Source organism: Chlorocebus sabaeus, chromosome 27 (genome assembly GCF_047675955.1).
Source record: "Chlorocebus sabaeus isolate Y175 chromosome 27, mChlSab1.0.hap1, whole genome shotgun sequence".
NCBI lineage: Eukaryota > Metazoa > Chordata > Mammalia > Primates > Cercopithecidae > Chlorocebus > Chlorocebus sabaeus.
The window spans coordinates 28,513,705-28,528,769 of record NC_132930.1 but is presented as its reverse complement, the minus strand read 5'-3'; the positions used below and the strand labels follow the sequence as shown (position 1 = coordinate 28,528,769).

The window sequence follows — 15,065 nt, the reverse complement described above, 5'->3', positions numbered from 1 at the left end:
ATCTAAATATATATTATATAATATATTAGAATATATATGTGATAGATAAGTCTGTGTATATGTGATATAAAAATATATTAGAATGATTTAGGAAAACAAGGCTTACTATTTACATTTTAGCAATATTAATAGATCTGAGAAATTCTACATAAAGAAATATGCAGGTTTTGTTTAGCCCAGTGTTTCCCCACAGTTGTGTACAGAGCACTTTTAGAATTGTAAGTCAGGACCACATTGTATGAGAAGGTGAATGTGATGCTATAGAACTCTTATGGATGAGTCAGGGATCTTGGGTTGTGTTTCCAGGCCTGCCCTAACCTAAGCGTGGGCTTCAGTTTACCACTTGCTTGAGGTTCCCTCTACCTCTATAATTCACTTCTTTATAAGTGATTATATCACAAAAGAAATTGTGCATATAAAGTTCTCACAAAGCTTTAAACGTAAAGCTTAAGAACATAATAATTGTGCCCCTTGAAAATTATTCAAAACATTAATTTGCTGCTCATTCATTCTGTAAACTGTCAGGCCTCTGAGCCCAAGCTAAGCCATCGTATCCCCTGTGACCTGCAGGTATATGACCAGATGGCCCGAAGCAAGTGAAGAATCACAAAAGAAGTGAAAATGGCCTGTTCCTGCCTTAACTGATGACATTCCACCACAAAAGAAGTGAAAATGGCTGGTCCCTGCCTTAACTGATGACATTAACTTGTGAAATTCCTTCTCCTGGCTCATCCTGGCTCAAAAGTTCCCCCACTGAGCACCTTGTGACCCCCACCCCTGCCCGCCAGAGAACCACTCCCCTTTGACTGTAATTTTCTTTTACCTACTCAAATCTTATAAAACGGCCCAGGCCGCACCCTATCTCCCTTTGCTGACTCTCTTTTCGGACTCAGCCCGCCTACACCCAGGTGATTAAAAAACTTTATTGCTCACCCAAAGCCTGTTTGGTGGTCTCTTCACAGGGACACAAGTGAAATAAACTGTGCTTGTCAATTTTTTCCTCTAAAAAATATCATGTGGACAAGCATATCATGGTTTCAATGTGGTCCCCTCAGATTAAAATACGCCAGTTTTAGAATTCACTGCATTTTTAAAACTTATATATTCCAATCATTTTGAATTTCAAAAAAGTGCCTAAACATCCTCTCATTTCTCTAGGACACTACAAGGACAATTAAAAGGAATTTACTACAAGATCTGGGTGACTAAAACTCCCGTTACAACAGATGAGCGCAAGGGTGTGTGGAAAAGAGAAATCCAGCAGGCTGAGCTAAGCAGCCCTGCCTAAGCCACAATGTGGAGGCAGAACACTGCTTCCTCACCAGCGACCTCTGCTATATCTCTGGACCTTAATGTCCAAGAACTGAGAGCTCACCTCTCCTGGTCCCATTAATAAACAGTTCATTATAAGAGAAGAGGCAGAAGTATCTCAACAAAATTCTGGAAATTTAAAAGCGTGCTTTTAGTTCAAATATGACAAACATAAACAGGCCTTAAAATAAACAGATTGAGCTCTGTCACACTACCAATTGTTGACACTGTGTGCTACAAATCTGAATTTAGAAAAGTACCTCTTTTGATTTTTCCTCTTTGGTAAATCTTCCAAATTTTTCAATCATTTCTGCCACAAATATAACATCCATTTTGTCAGAGAAGTTGGCTGCTTCCACAGTGTAAGCCAGTAACTGTCGAGCTGTTGCCACGGCATTGGTAAGATTGAGAGGCATCTACATTTCAAAGGCAAAAATGATCAACAAAATGGTCATTAGCAAAATGATCAACACAGTCCTGACATTTTAACTCTGCATTTCAAAACAGCAATGAATTAAACAACTTTATTATTTACTCATCATGGCCTTCTTAAAATGCTTTACAAATCTAAGAAAACCGGAATTTTAATGGAAACTCACTGGAGGGAAATTTTTTCAAGCTTGGGGTGAAATACAATAATACATAAAAATACATGAGGTTAACATGTTGCACCATCTATCTCTTCTCTGCCTATCCAATTTCTACACATACCTCAATCCCAATTGCTTAATAAAGCCTTTCCTGAGAATTCCTGCTGGGAGTGATCAGTACCTCCCTTGGAACTCCTACTGCATAAGAGTCCCAACTACTTATTTGGCACTTACCTTTTTTGCCATGCACTGCCAGTAATGTTTTACATTTGTCTATCTACTGACTCTAACACTGACTTAGCACCTAACATTGCAAAAGGATTTTTACCAGGTGCTAAGGGGCAAAAGAAAATACATTACACAAAAGCCATCTTCCACTTGCTTAGAGTCTGGTAAGGTTTAAAAAGATGCATAGAAGCAAAGATAACAAAAAGCACGTGAGTAGTTCAAGTATTCTAAGCGATTGCTTTCAACAAAGTGATTATAAAAGGAATCCAAGAGGTGAATTTCAATGTGAACTCAAGGATGGTTAGGATTCTGTCTGGTGGATACAGATTTAAAAAGATATTCAAACAAAGGCACAAAGGGAGACGGTGACTGGAAAGGAAGGATTCCGTAGAGGGCCTTGACTAGTGGTTAAGACAGACCTGATCCTGAAGACAGTTAAGTCAACTAAAGTAAAAACACCAAATCCTTATGTTTTGCCTAGTATTAAAAAAAAAAAAAAAAAACCTTATGTATTTGGTGTGAATACCATGTTTTCTCCACAACCCAAGTAAACTTGAAGACTTTCTAGTTACCTGATTAAACATATAAAGAACTCTAGTGACATCATTTGCATATTGGCAGCGAGAATAATCATCATCTGCCCAAAAGCCACCTCTATCACATCTGCGCCAAGCTTTTCTCTCATCCTGTGGGTTGCCGGGATATATCCCACTGCCATGGGTGTTCCGCGTACATTGCAGATATGCAGTAATGCCCGCCAACGTTCTGGGCCATCTAGAGATGAAGACAAAATAGTACAAGAAACTCTAAATGACACAGGTACATCAAGAATAATAATGGCAGAGAAAAAAATCAAAGATGAGAACATGTCATGTCAATACAACCCTGACAAGGGTCATCAAAACTGGGCTGGGAGAAACCTTTGTTATTTGAGCTCTATGTCTCCAAGACTGAGAATGAAATTCAACATGTTTAATACAGGTTACTGTTGATGCTTATCACGGGAACCACTAAATTACAGTATTAGTAACACCAAAATAGAATTCACTTCAAAAATCACATAAATACATCAAGCAACACTAAACTAAAACTTATTAATGCAGTGGGTATTTAATTGCATAGTATCTCAAGGAGTGTTAAAAGATAAATAATTCATTGATCTATAAACATTTAATTGCTCTATTTTTTAAAACGTAAAGCAATCAAAACTATGAGAAAATAGAAAATCTACAATAGTAAATATCATATTAGGATTATTTGATAAAAGATGTTAAATATAACAAAATTACCAAATATCATATATTTCACTTAAAAGCATGTATTCTAAATAATATTATAGATCAATACTTAATTTACATAAAAGACTTATCCATTGGCAATAATAAATATTGATTTCCATATATTGATGTCAAGAATCATTTTTATAAGAAGAGCAATGGCGAACTAGCTGAGACAAAGATGTTATTATTGCTTCTTCGCTTTGGATTTAAAAGATTAACACCAAAGGGTTTTCCCACCCTTGAAACACTGAGGTTACAGGGAGGAGGTGACAACTGAACCCATCAGAGACAATGCAAACTGGGTAATAAACGCTCTTTCTGCTGCTTCAAAGAATATCATATTTCCCTTTGTTTATATCAACTATAAACTCATTTTTTAAATCCCTGAACATAAATAAGATCAAGTAAATAAGATATTTAAAGATGTTTCAAAGCACCTTTGAAAGTAAAGAGAGTTTAAGGGAAAAGTTGTCGTCTCTTGCAAATCCTAAACTTTCTACTAAAATAAATAAATAAATAACTCCCTTTGCTTAGATTAACAGAGCTCAACAAACCCCACCTGGGATTCCATGGCTCCCCAAATTTCAGGCTACCCAACAGTTTTCATTTCCCAAAGTCCTTCTTGCTTGATTTCCAGAAGAACTGAACAAGGGGAGAAAATCAGATATGTGTTTCTTCTAATTATGATGCCTACTGAACCGCCAGTAGTGAAAAGTACCTGAGGAATATAAAACTTTCCAAGGTTCATCTATAAAAGGGCCATTGCTGGGGGGTGGGGGGGAAGGGGGTGAACACAGAAAATACCTTATTTAACCTGTTTGAATTTTGTACTCTTTTACCAGAATATCTCAAATGTTTCCCTAGGGCAATGGCTCTTATATAACAAAACCATTTGTTAAAAATGACTCTATTTTCAGAGATTCTTAAATCAACAGGTCTGAGATAAAGTTCAAGCACCCCTTTTGTTCCTCTCCATAAGTGATTCTGAAATCATTATTGTCAGGCCTCTGAGCCCAAGTCAAGCCATCGCATCCCCTGTGACTTGCACATATACGCCCAGATGGCCTGAAGTAACTGAAGAATCACAAAAGAAGTACAAATGCCCTGCCCAGCCTTAACTGATGACATTCCACCACAAAAGAAGTGAAAATGGCCGGTCCTGGCCTTAAGCGATGACATTACCTTGTGAAATTCCTTTTCCTGGCTCATCCTGGCTCCAAAAGCTCCCCCACTGAGCACCTTGTGACCCCCACTCTATAATTTTCCTTTATCTACCCAAATCCTATAAAACGGCCCCACCCGTATCTCCCTTCGCTCTCTTTTCTGACTCAGCCCACCTGCACCCAGGTGATTAAAAAGCTTTATTGCTCACACAAAGCCTGTGTGGTGGTCTCTTCACACGGACGCGCATGACAATTATTCTAAAGGGTAGTCCTCAGACATGCAGAGTGCTCAAATTTTGTTACTCAGGATAGGAAACCAATCATGTGTCTTAGACAACAGAAGGATCTGGGGCAAATGAAACTTTTCCCAGTATTTTCCATGACACTGACCTGAAATCACCTTTGTTGTTTACTACCCTCTCTGGAGGACAGTACTGTGCAGAACTCTCCAATACCACAATATCCACAGTCCTCGTATTATTACCACGTTTGGTCTGGACATGGCAGCCCCAATTTCCAGTAGATCCAGCCTGAATATTAGAAATGGTTAGGGCACTGCATAAAGAAAGATTTTAAAAAGAGAGAAAACAGAATTAGGCAAAAAAAGGAGACAATAAGGGGTCTCGATCATTCACTTAGCAAATAGTGTTGAATGTATATTGTGAGGTAAGCACTTGCTACATAAAAATGATTTTAAAAAATGACTCCTTCCTTTAAATCTTTCAATGTCGAGGCAAAAAGGGAAAGAGATCTTTAAAATACACGATCAGGGCAGTAAGAGATATATGAATCAAATGCAATGCTATACGATGCATGAGAATTCTCCTTGCAGAAACAGGGAGAGCAGAACACTTTACAGAACAGGAATGGCAAGCTATCCCAGCACTCTGGGTGGCAGGAGTTCAAGACCAGCCTGGCCTTCAAGATCAGCCTGGCGAAACCCCGTCTACACTAACAATATTGTAAAAAGTTAGCCAGGTGTTGTGGCGCACGCTTGTAATCCCAGATGCTTGGGGGGCTGAGTGAGGCTGGAGGATGGCTTGAACCCAGGAGCCAGAGGTTACAGTGAGCCAAGAGACCACCACTGCACTCCAGCCTGGGTGACAGAGCAAGTCTCTGTCTCACAAAAAAAAAAAAAAAAAAAAAAAAAGGAATGGCAAGCCCAAAGGCAGAAACATCGTCGTACATTCTTTAGCAAAACTTGGAGAAGTTTCCAAGTCACATCTCCCTTTTCACAGATTCTGAAGAAAACATTCAAACATGAAAAATGATTATTGCCATGCGTGGTGGCTCACTCCTGTGATCCCAGCACTTTGGGAGGCCAAGGCAGGCAGATCACGTGGTCAGGAGATCGAGACCATCCTGGCTAACACTGTGAAAACCCGTCTCTACTAAAAATACAAAAAATTAGCTGGGCGTGGTGGCGGGCGTCTGTAGTCCCAGCTACTGCTGGGACTGAGGCAGGAGAATGGCGTGAACCCGGGAGGCGGAGTTTGCAGTGAGCCGAGATCGCGCCACTGCACTCCAGCCCCGGCAACAGAGCGAGACTCCGTCTCAAAAAAAAAAAAAAAAAGAAAAGAAAAGAAAAAAGAAGATTATGATTTTACATATTTAAGAATATGTTTAAGGTAAAATATAAAGGGTTACACTAGAAACAAACCAACTGCCTCTCTAAAAAGATTTAGTAAATTACCAATTAATACTTTCACAAAAGGTTTCCATGTTAAGGTATATTTCAATTCATAAAACAGCTGTATTTCTAAATAGCTGTCAGTAAATCCAATTTCCAAGATGAAATCATAATTCTCTTATATAAAACCTATTAATTAAGGAGCAAATGTCAGAGCCTTCAATTAATGTTTATTTCCCCCACAGGACCTAGTATGCATTGCTATTATGTAGACACAAATGATAAGAAATAATTAGACAGAAAGTATGTATCATTTTAATTAACTTACAAAATTATGTCTTGAAGTAAATACACATTTGTCCAGTCTCCTAAATCATTGATGGCTACAGCAAATTGTTCTAATAAAGGCTCAAGACACTTTTATATTATGAATCATCAAAGATAATGTTTATTGTCTTTACTAAGTTAGAAAAATAAACACACTGTAATTAATATTTTTAAAATAGAGTGACACAAAAAAGAGTTTGACATTAAATTTAACTTTGTCCAACATTCTACTTTATAAGGCTTTACTGAACTAGGAAGAAGTATATTCTGGCAATGAAAATCATTCCTTAATCCAGAAGTTCCCAGACACTGTCTTACTTCACAGAACCTTCACTGACATGGTAACTTTTACATGGTGCCCCCCTTCTCAGCTCAAAAAAATACCTATGGTGGTTTCTATTACTAAATTAAATCCCCAAAATGTCTATCTATATTCAAATACTTTAGTAGCCATTTGAAAAAAGTAATACACATAAATTTGAAACAAAATTTTTATTGTATTCTTAAATAACCACAGCTACTTCTTAATGAAATATGTGTGTCTGTTGGACACTCTAAAATTAATCTAACCTCAGACTTGGACTAGACAATGATGCTCATTTCTTATTCTACAATGACTTTTACACACAGTACTTGCTTTGTACCACAGTAACTGTCCAAAGTCCAGCATCCCAAAGTATGACACTATAACGGAGTGTTTCTCGTTTTCTTACTACATTTTTCCCCTTCAATCTCCAAATCTGTAAATGTTCCCTGGATAACTTTTAGCAATACACTTAATGTCTAAAACCAATCACTGGAATACAATTTTCAGGAATCCTCAAGGCAGCAAATTTGGAGATTTAAAAAGAAAGAAGTAGCTCCAATTTCAACTCTTAAGAAAAATGCTGTTTCTTACTGATGAAGAATCAAAGACATGGGGAGATCAATGAAAAATCAGTAGAAGTCTCAGATTAACCAATGCAGTAACCACATATTTCTTTCTTCTATTATTCTGGGGCAAAATCTAGGTAAAGAACTGTCTCGGTCTTCACATGAAAGATTTTCACATCAGTCCAATGTCCCTACCAAAAAAAAAATGTTAGGCTAACTTGCTATCCTTAGAATTAACTTTTTTTGCATTGCTATACACAATTTAAATGTAAGCATGACTTGCAGAAATAGACTTATACAGTAAATCTACTTACTTTACAGTCAAATAATTTAGAGTTCTAAATTAATCAAAGCTCTGTTACATTGAAAATGGTTCTACTTTTAAAACTTTACTGTTGAATTATACATCAATTATTGTCTATTTATACAATAAACTGCTTAGTGTACAATGTGATGAATTCTGACATATGTATAGGCATGTGAAATTATCACTACAGTAAAACTAGTGTAACAATATATCATTTCCAACGATTAATCTTATCCCCTAATAAGGGAATTCTGCTTCCAGTAATCACTGAGTAGCTCATATTAAATCACCATTTCCACAGCTAACAATTATATGTCCCTGACAAATTATAAAATTACAATCATTTGAACACATGAAGATTGATCAAAAGCAGGCAATAACAGAAGAGGAGTTGATACGAGAAACAAGGGCTTTTGGCATTGGGAAGTAACTAGGAGAATTTTTTTTAATGGCTTTTGCCCAAGGGTAGGCCTCACTCAAATAGAAACTTACAATCTTATTGACTTAAAAAATCAGAAGACAGAGGTAGAAAGAAGTCAGGCTGGAAGCCCAAACTACTATGTATAAAATGCACCAAGGTCCCTTACTGATCTTGAACTACAGTTGCAGGTAGGGCAGAAACCAAGACTTTAGCTTCTGCCTACCAGAGGGGACAAAGCTAGGAGTTAGTTCAGCCAAGCTAACTGCCTGAACAAACAAAAGTTAGCTCTCTTCAGGGGAATACAACAGAATCCAGAGTCAGAGGTCAGCAGACTTTTTCTTCAACGGCCAGACAGTAAATATTTCAGGCTTTGCTGGCTACAAAGAAATACTAAGAATATGATGTAGGTAATTATGTAACCATCTGAAATGTAACCATTTCAAATATAAATAACATTCTTAGTTTATGGGCTCAGCAGGCCAGATTTGGTTCATAGGCTATACTGTGCCAACCTCTCCTCCACAGCAATTCATTCATAATGTCGAGTCTATAACCCAAAACTGTCAGACACATAAACAATATTTTTTTAAAAAAGAAGAAAATATGAACCATATTTAACAGCAAAGCAGCCAGTAGCGATAACCACAAGATGGCCCACATGGTGGAATTAGCAGGAAAGGATTTAAAAGCATCTACTCTAAATGTTATTAGATAGAAATGAAAATGTGCTTCTAGTAGACATGAAATCTCAAGAAAAATTATAAAATAGCCGACTGCATAAGTCTTGAATCTCAACTCAGAGAACCCCTGAGATTTGAATGTCAACTCAGAACCTTTAGTTTTTCAGTAATATTTCATAGCACTCCTACGAGTTTGCTGTGATGTTACCCTAGGAGGCCCTGGCAGAGAGTTTGACAACTGTGGCTCTACTGAAATAAAAATATAAGCCAAGTTCTAGGTAGGTGGAAGGAAAGAAGAAAGTGAGCAGAAAACTCAATGTCTATAGATAAAAATTTTACCAAAGTAAAGTATCTGGTAAGTGATAATATCATATATATTCTTAGTCTATTATACTTGATAAAGTTCATTTGAATTATTTTGGTATTCACACCAATCATGAGGTTGATAGTTCAGAGGTTATATTCTTTGAAACTAGTAGGTGGAGAAGGTAAGTACCTTAAAATATTGTATCAGTCAATATTCTGACTAGAGTCAATATCAGGTGGTTACTAAAAGAGAAAATATAAGTTTAGCAGCAGGAAATAGTTGGAAATTAGGTTTAGCACTAAAAGTTTACATTTTTCCTCCAAAAACTTTTAAAAAGTCTCCAATTTCTGAAGTTTCTCTTTGAAATTAAGCCTTTTCTTTAAAAACTGGATGAAAAGATGGCTATTTAATTTTAGAAGATGAATAAGAACCAGGAAAAGGAAATGCCAGATGTTTGCATTTTTAAATACAAGAAGATGAAATATTAATTCAAATTCTACTAAACATTGCAACTCCAAAAGGATAAATAAAATATACAAGCACAATTCTTCATTGAAAAAAAAAAGTTTACCTTGCAATCAAGGAGCAGTTGTGAATCATGTTCTTTTCAACAAAAATACCTTGCGATTCATCAGTTTCAACTATTCTCCCGTCCTGGTACCACAACACTTGCATGTCCTGATCAATATATGAAGCCATGCACTGGAAAGGAAGGCTGTCTCCTTCAAACACAACTTGGCGATGAGATGGAGTCATGTAGAAAGACGGCAATTCAAGCGGAGGGTCTAGAGACAGTCAAAGATTCAGGAAACAAGTATTATTTCCAAACACCATAATTAAAAGTTACAGAAATTCTAGGTAAAATTATAAAAACAGAACAACAAATATTCCTCAGTAACCAGCATGCTAATGCTAACATCCACCAGGCTGCTACTGAGTTTAGTGATAACAGATAAAAACGAAATTTAAAAGAAACAATTTCATACTCAGTTCTGACATTTAGAGTTATTCCTCTTCAGTGGCATCACAAGAGTATCAGATGATTACAGAAATGAACTAAAAGAACAAGCTGAGCTCTAGAAAATGGCATCAGTGATAAGTAAATGCTGATATTTACAACTTTAAAATACACTTTGGAGACTACATTACCTTTGATTACAACACAGGTTTTTGGCTGTAAAACTACGCATGTTCATTGCAGAAAAATCAGAACATTTAAAGAAAACAGGAAAAACCGGTATTTTAAGATCCCATAAACAGTTTTTAATCAGATTTTTCCTTTCAGTCAGAAAAATAAAATATTTTAAATATATGTACAAAAATGTACACAAATGACATTGATTCATTAAAAGACTTTTAAATATGCAGTCCATTTTTCTAACATGACAATTCTACTTTTAGCAGTGGTGTATCCTAAAGAATAGAAAATATGCAAAAATGCATACAAAGAAGTTAGTCCTTCCATTATTTACGAAGCAAGAAACTATTAATGAGTTAAATATGCTGTAACAGAGAAGTTGTTACCTATGGTTTCATCTATACAATGGGTTGATATGCATCTATTTTAAATAAGAAAATACGTTTACATTAATTCAACTTTAAAAAGGTTACAAAATATCATTAGAGTATAAAGATATTTTTGTTAAAAAATAGAAAAAGTCATAGAAGATGATACAAAAAGGTCTTAACACTAGCTATCTTTCAGTCATGAACATAAACATGGTCTTTATTTCTCTGCCTTTATTTTCTTTGCACAAATCTTAATTTTCATTCAGTGAGCGTATTTACTTGTGATACAACAATAATAAAGAGAAAAGGAAAAAAATATGATACATTATTTCCAAACAAAGACTAAACTGGGACCTCCCCCCACCATTTTAGGACTGTTTTTGTTTTATGGGGTTGTGTGTGTAGGTGTGTTTTTTTGTGTGCTGTTCATTTAACCCGTGGCAAATATGTTATTTCCCTCATTTCCTCAGATATTCTTCAAAATCATGATTTTCAATAGTTGCATTTATTGAATGGATATGTCACAAGTAATTAAACCAATCCCCATTTTTCAGAATTTAAGATATGCTTATAAACAGAGTCTGAAGATTTATATACAAAGCTGATCATTTCCTAAGAATTAACTCTAAGAGAATTACTAGATCTAACTGTATCAGTTTTTTGTTTTTTGTTTTTTGTTTTGAGATGGAGTTTTACTTTTTTCACCCATCCTGGAGTGCAATGGCGCGAGCTCCGCTCACTGAAACCTCCACCTCCGGGGTTTAAGCAATTCTCCTGCCTCAGCCTCCCAAGTAGCTGGGACTACAATCGCCTGCCACTATGCTCAGCTAATTTTTGTAGTTTTAGTAGAGACAGGGTTTCACCATGTTGTCCAAGCTAGTCTCAAACTCCTGACCTCAGGTGATCTGCCAGCATTACAGGTGTGAGCCACCATGCCCTGCCTGTATCAGTCTTTTAAGAACATTGAAACATGTTGCTTCAAAAAGACTGTATCATTCATAATCCCACCCACACACGGGATGTGTGCATCCTGAGATTGTGTTACTACAGACAAATTCATGAGTTGCCAACTGATGGAAAATCTGAAAATCTATTCTTTGAAATTGGTTGGCATAAAGAAAGTTGATGTGAACCTAAAAACTACCTTAAAGACCAGTTAAAAAAAAAAAGGTCGTTTAATCTAGCTGGCTCAATTGTTGGCATAAACTAAATATTATCAAATTCATAATGATTAATGGCTGCATACTAGTTCTGTCCAAGTATAAAGAGAATCTTACAATTTGTCAAGAAAAACATGGTAGAAAGTCAAAATATGGTAAATGCTTTCTCAGTTTGGATTTCTCCCTTACCGCATGTCAACAGCTCCTGCTTCACGCCTGTGACTGGTTGGGCCTGCAGTGACTTAGGATAAACACACCTGGTATCCCGTACTGTGATGTTCCTCTCCTTTACCCAGCGATGCATCCACAGTATGTTACAGTCACACAAAAGATACTCAGTCTGGAACTCCCTGTAACATGTAAATACAACTTAAGAGATTATAGTGAATAAAATTAAATAGCACTTTTGTTTTATATTAGGTTACGTTTCTGGTGGCAAGCACAATACTGTTCACCCATACCACGCCTATAGTGCATTTCGTTGGCTAGCTACAGTTTCTCTCCAAGGAGCCGAATTGCAGAGTTTTGGACCCCAACACTGTTCTTGCTGGTCCCTAGTTTCTGCTTTGGATGAAATCTGGAAGGCAAACAAAGACTCTTTCGCAGATATCCCTCTTCTAGGCAACAAGCTACTGAACACCAGGGTTCTCTAGAATACCAAATCCCATTCTTTTTTGTCTAACAAGCTTCTACCCATTTATCATGAAGTGTGTGGCATTAATATTAGATCTTGAAGCCATCCCCAATTTTCCAGCATCATTATCACATTCTTGTCCTAAATGCCTACCAACTCTGTTGATTTTGACAATGAAACAGCAACCTAAAGCAATATGGATTGTTTTCTGTGACTATATTCTGTATTTCTAAACAGACTGTGAGCTCCCCGAGGGTAGGAACTGTTTCTGACCCCTTTCTGCTATGCACCAAGTGACAACATAGATATTTACAAATGTAAGAGATAAAGACCCAACAAATCAAAAGCATACAAATAAGAATGCCTCAGCTTTGATACAAAAGATAGTAATGAAATGTCTTTATATGAGGCAAAAGCCTTTATAATTTGGCACTTGGGCATGAGAAGAAGAAAGGATAAACAGAGCTGAGACATAAGCACAAATCTCTTAAATACTATAATTACTAAGTGCTGACTATTCATGTGCCACACATTTGCTAAGTCCAGCTAATAACAATAAATGCAGGACCCTGTTCCTGCCAATATGGGGGGCAACATATAATAGAAGAATCAAAATGTAAACATAGCTAAAATACAATGCAATATGTTCTATAAAAATAAATCAACAAAGTACAATAATGTTTAAGTGCGTGTGCTTCTAACACAGCTAGAGTGTTGGCTCAGGGTTCACCTTGTTAGTTTTGGCAAAAAAGAGTAAGGAAAAAAGAAAAGGGATCTGATGGAATACAGCATAGAAAATAAATTTAAACAACACCAGGAGGAGGATGTGACAGACTCCTAATTTCTAAGCACCACCTTCTGGTCAGTTCCTAACACTACCAGGTAAAAACACTGGCAATTTCTCCCATTTTGGGGATGAAAATACTTCCCATGCTCCTGCTACCCAGGGTCTCAAAACCCAGACTAGCTTTTGTCTTTTTTATTTCCTAATCTTTGCAGAAATGGCTGACCTGAGCCCACTAAATATGCCAAAAGTAGATGTTTCTGCTCAAAGGTAGTCTTCTGGATAAGAATGGTAAAGGTGCCAAAAAGAGAGAGAAGATGGAGTATGAGCCAAAGTGACTCCAGAAGTACATACACATGCCTGCTATGATGGTGAGAAGCTGGTTGGGGCTCCTAATGGCTATTAGCTACATCCCAAGGAAGACTCCTAAATGAGATTTAAATGGCAGGTGTAGGAAAGGAAGGGAGATGAGAGGAGAAGTCAGAGTACATGAAAGAGAGGAATCACGAGAGAAAAATTCTTTCCCTGGAAGAAAAACACTCAATCCCATAAATTACTCAATGAAAACCTGAAAAACATTAAATTTAACTGTAATTCCAATAAAATTAGGATAATTTATAGTCTGAGATATGTTAAGGTTTATCTGAAAATAGCTACTTTCAAAATAACTTCTATGCAATCTCTCTGTTAACGAAACCATCTGGGAAAAAAAAAAATTCTAAAGCTACAAGAAACTGTGTAAATCAGAACTTAAACTGATTTCATAAAGCAGGCATTCTAAATAAATATCCCTAGAAACATCAGTAATAAGCTGTAAATTTGATTTTAAGTGGGGGATGGGGGTGGGTTTACAGGATAAAATTAAATTCCTAAAGTATAAAATATTCTTACAAATTCTTCATAGGAAGGGATATTTTATACTTTGGAAATTTAATTAGTCAAACAATGCAACATTTTATGATTTGAAAAAAGAGTCAAAAAGAAAAAATTACCAGTTTACTTACTCTAAATATAGATTAGAGTAATATGGTATCCTAAGGAGAAAACAGTTGTCCTAGTCTAAATCACAGTATTCAGGCTTACTGTATGTTTTCTAACGTGAATGCAAGCTCTCAAATGAGATTCTAACTTGACAAGATTGTCCTTATAAAGTCTCTGAAACCACATAATAAATGTTTTTAATTTTCAAAGACATGAAAATCAAAAAACAGAGAAAAAAATTTTTTACTTACAAAGACCGTAATGAGGCAAGATAATCAAAAGTTCCTTGAGATAATGAAGAAAACAAATTCCCCGAAAGGTTTCTGAAAGACAGAAAACAATTCTACTTTTAAAAATACAACTATCTATCATTTTATCCTATTCTGTATTTTCTAAAGCATCCTACAGTCATTAAATAATGTTACAAAGAAGTCATGAAAGTATCAATGCTTACAAAGAGGGAGTGATTAGCAAATACTTCCTCCAAGGTTGAAGAAGAAAATTATTCTTCATCTTATACAAAGTAGTGAATACAATTATTAAAAACACATTAATGCTAGGTAAGAATTTTTCTGTCAAATATCAGGTGAACCTAAAAGGTACCCTACTGAATTCCCACTAGAATTACTCTAAGTGTTCACTCGCATCTAATTTAAGAAAGCAGCAAATAAAAATGTAAAAACAAATAGAAAATACATAATTAAAACTTTAAAAGTAACAAAAGGAAAAGGATGGCCTCAATGACCAGCAGCAGTAGCATACTAAACATGACCGAAAATCATGAGAAGAGCGGGATGAGTTCAGGGCTTAATATGAGAGACTGGGGATAGAACTCCATGTTGCTCTTGGGCAAATTACTTCTCTAGTCTCTCCTGTGTCA

At 36.2% G+C, this 15,065-nt stretch overlaps 1 protein-coding gene across 2 annotated transcripts in view; it reads right to left on the bottom strand.

The window, feature by feature from the left end:
• Positions 1-15,065, bottom strand: part of ADGRA3 (adhesion G protein-coupled receptor A3) — a 135,396-nt gene that overhangs the window by 52,741 nt on the left and 67,590 nt on the right. For both annotated transcript variants that reach the window (XM_008017754.3, XM_073012491.1), the window contains 6 exons: positions 14,437-14,508; positions 11,976-12,136; positions 9,689-9,902; positions 4,963-5,127; positions 2,702-2,903; positions 1,572-1,727 (listed from right to left, as the gene is read on the bottom strand). In XM_008017754.3, the coding sequence (XP_008015945.2) occupies positions 1,572-1,727; positions 2,702-2,903; positions 4,963-5,127; positions 9,689-9,902; positions 11,976-12,136; positions 14,437-14,508 (970 nt within the window). The remainder of the gene's footprint in view (positions 1-1,571; positions 1,728-2,701; positions 2,904-4,962; positions 5,128-9,688; positions 9,903-11,975; positions 12,137-14,436; positions 14,509-15,065) is intronic.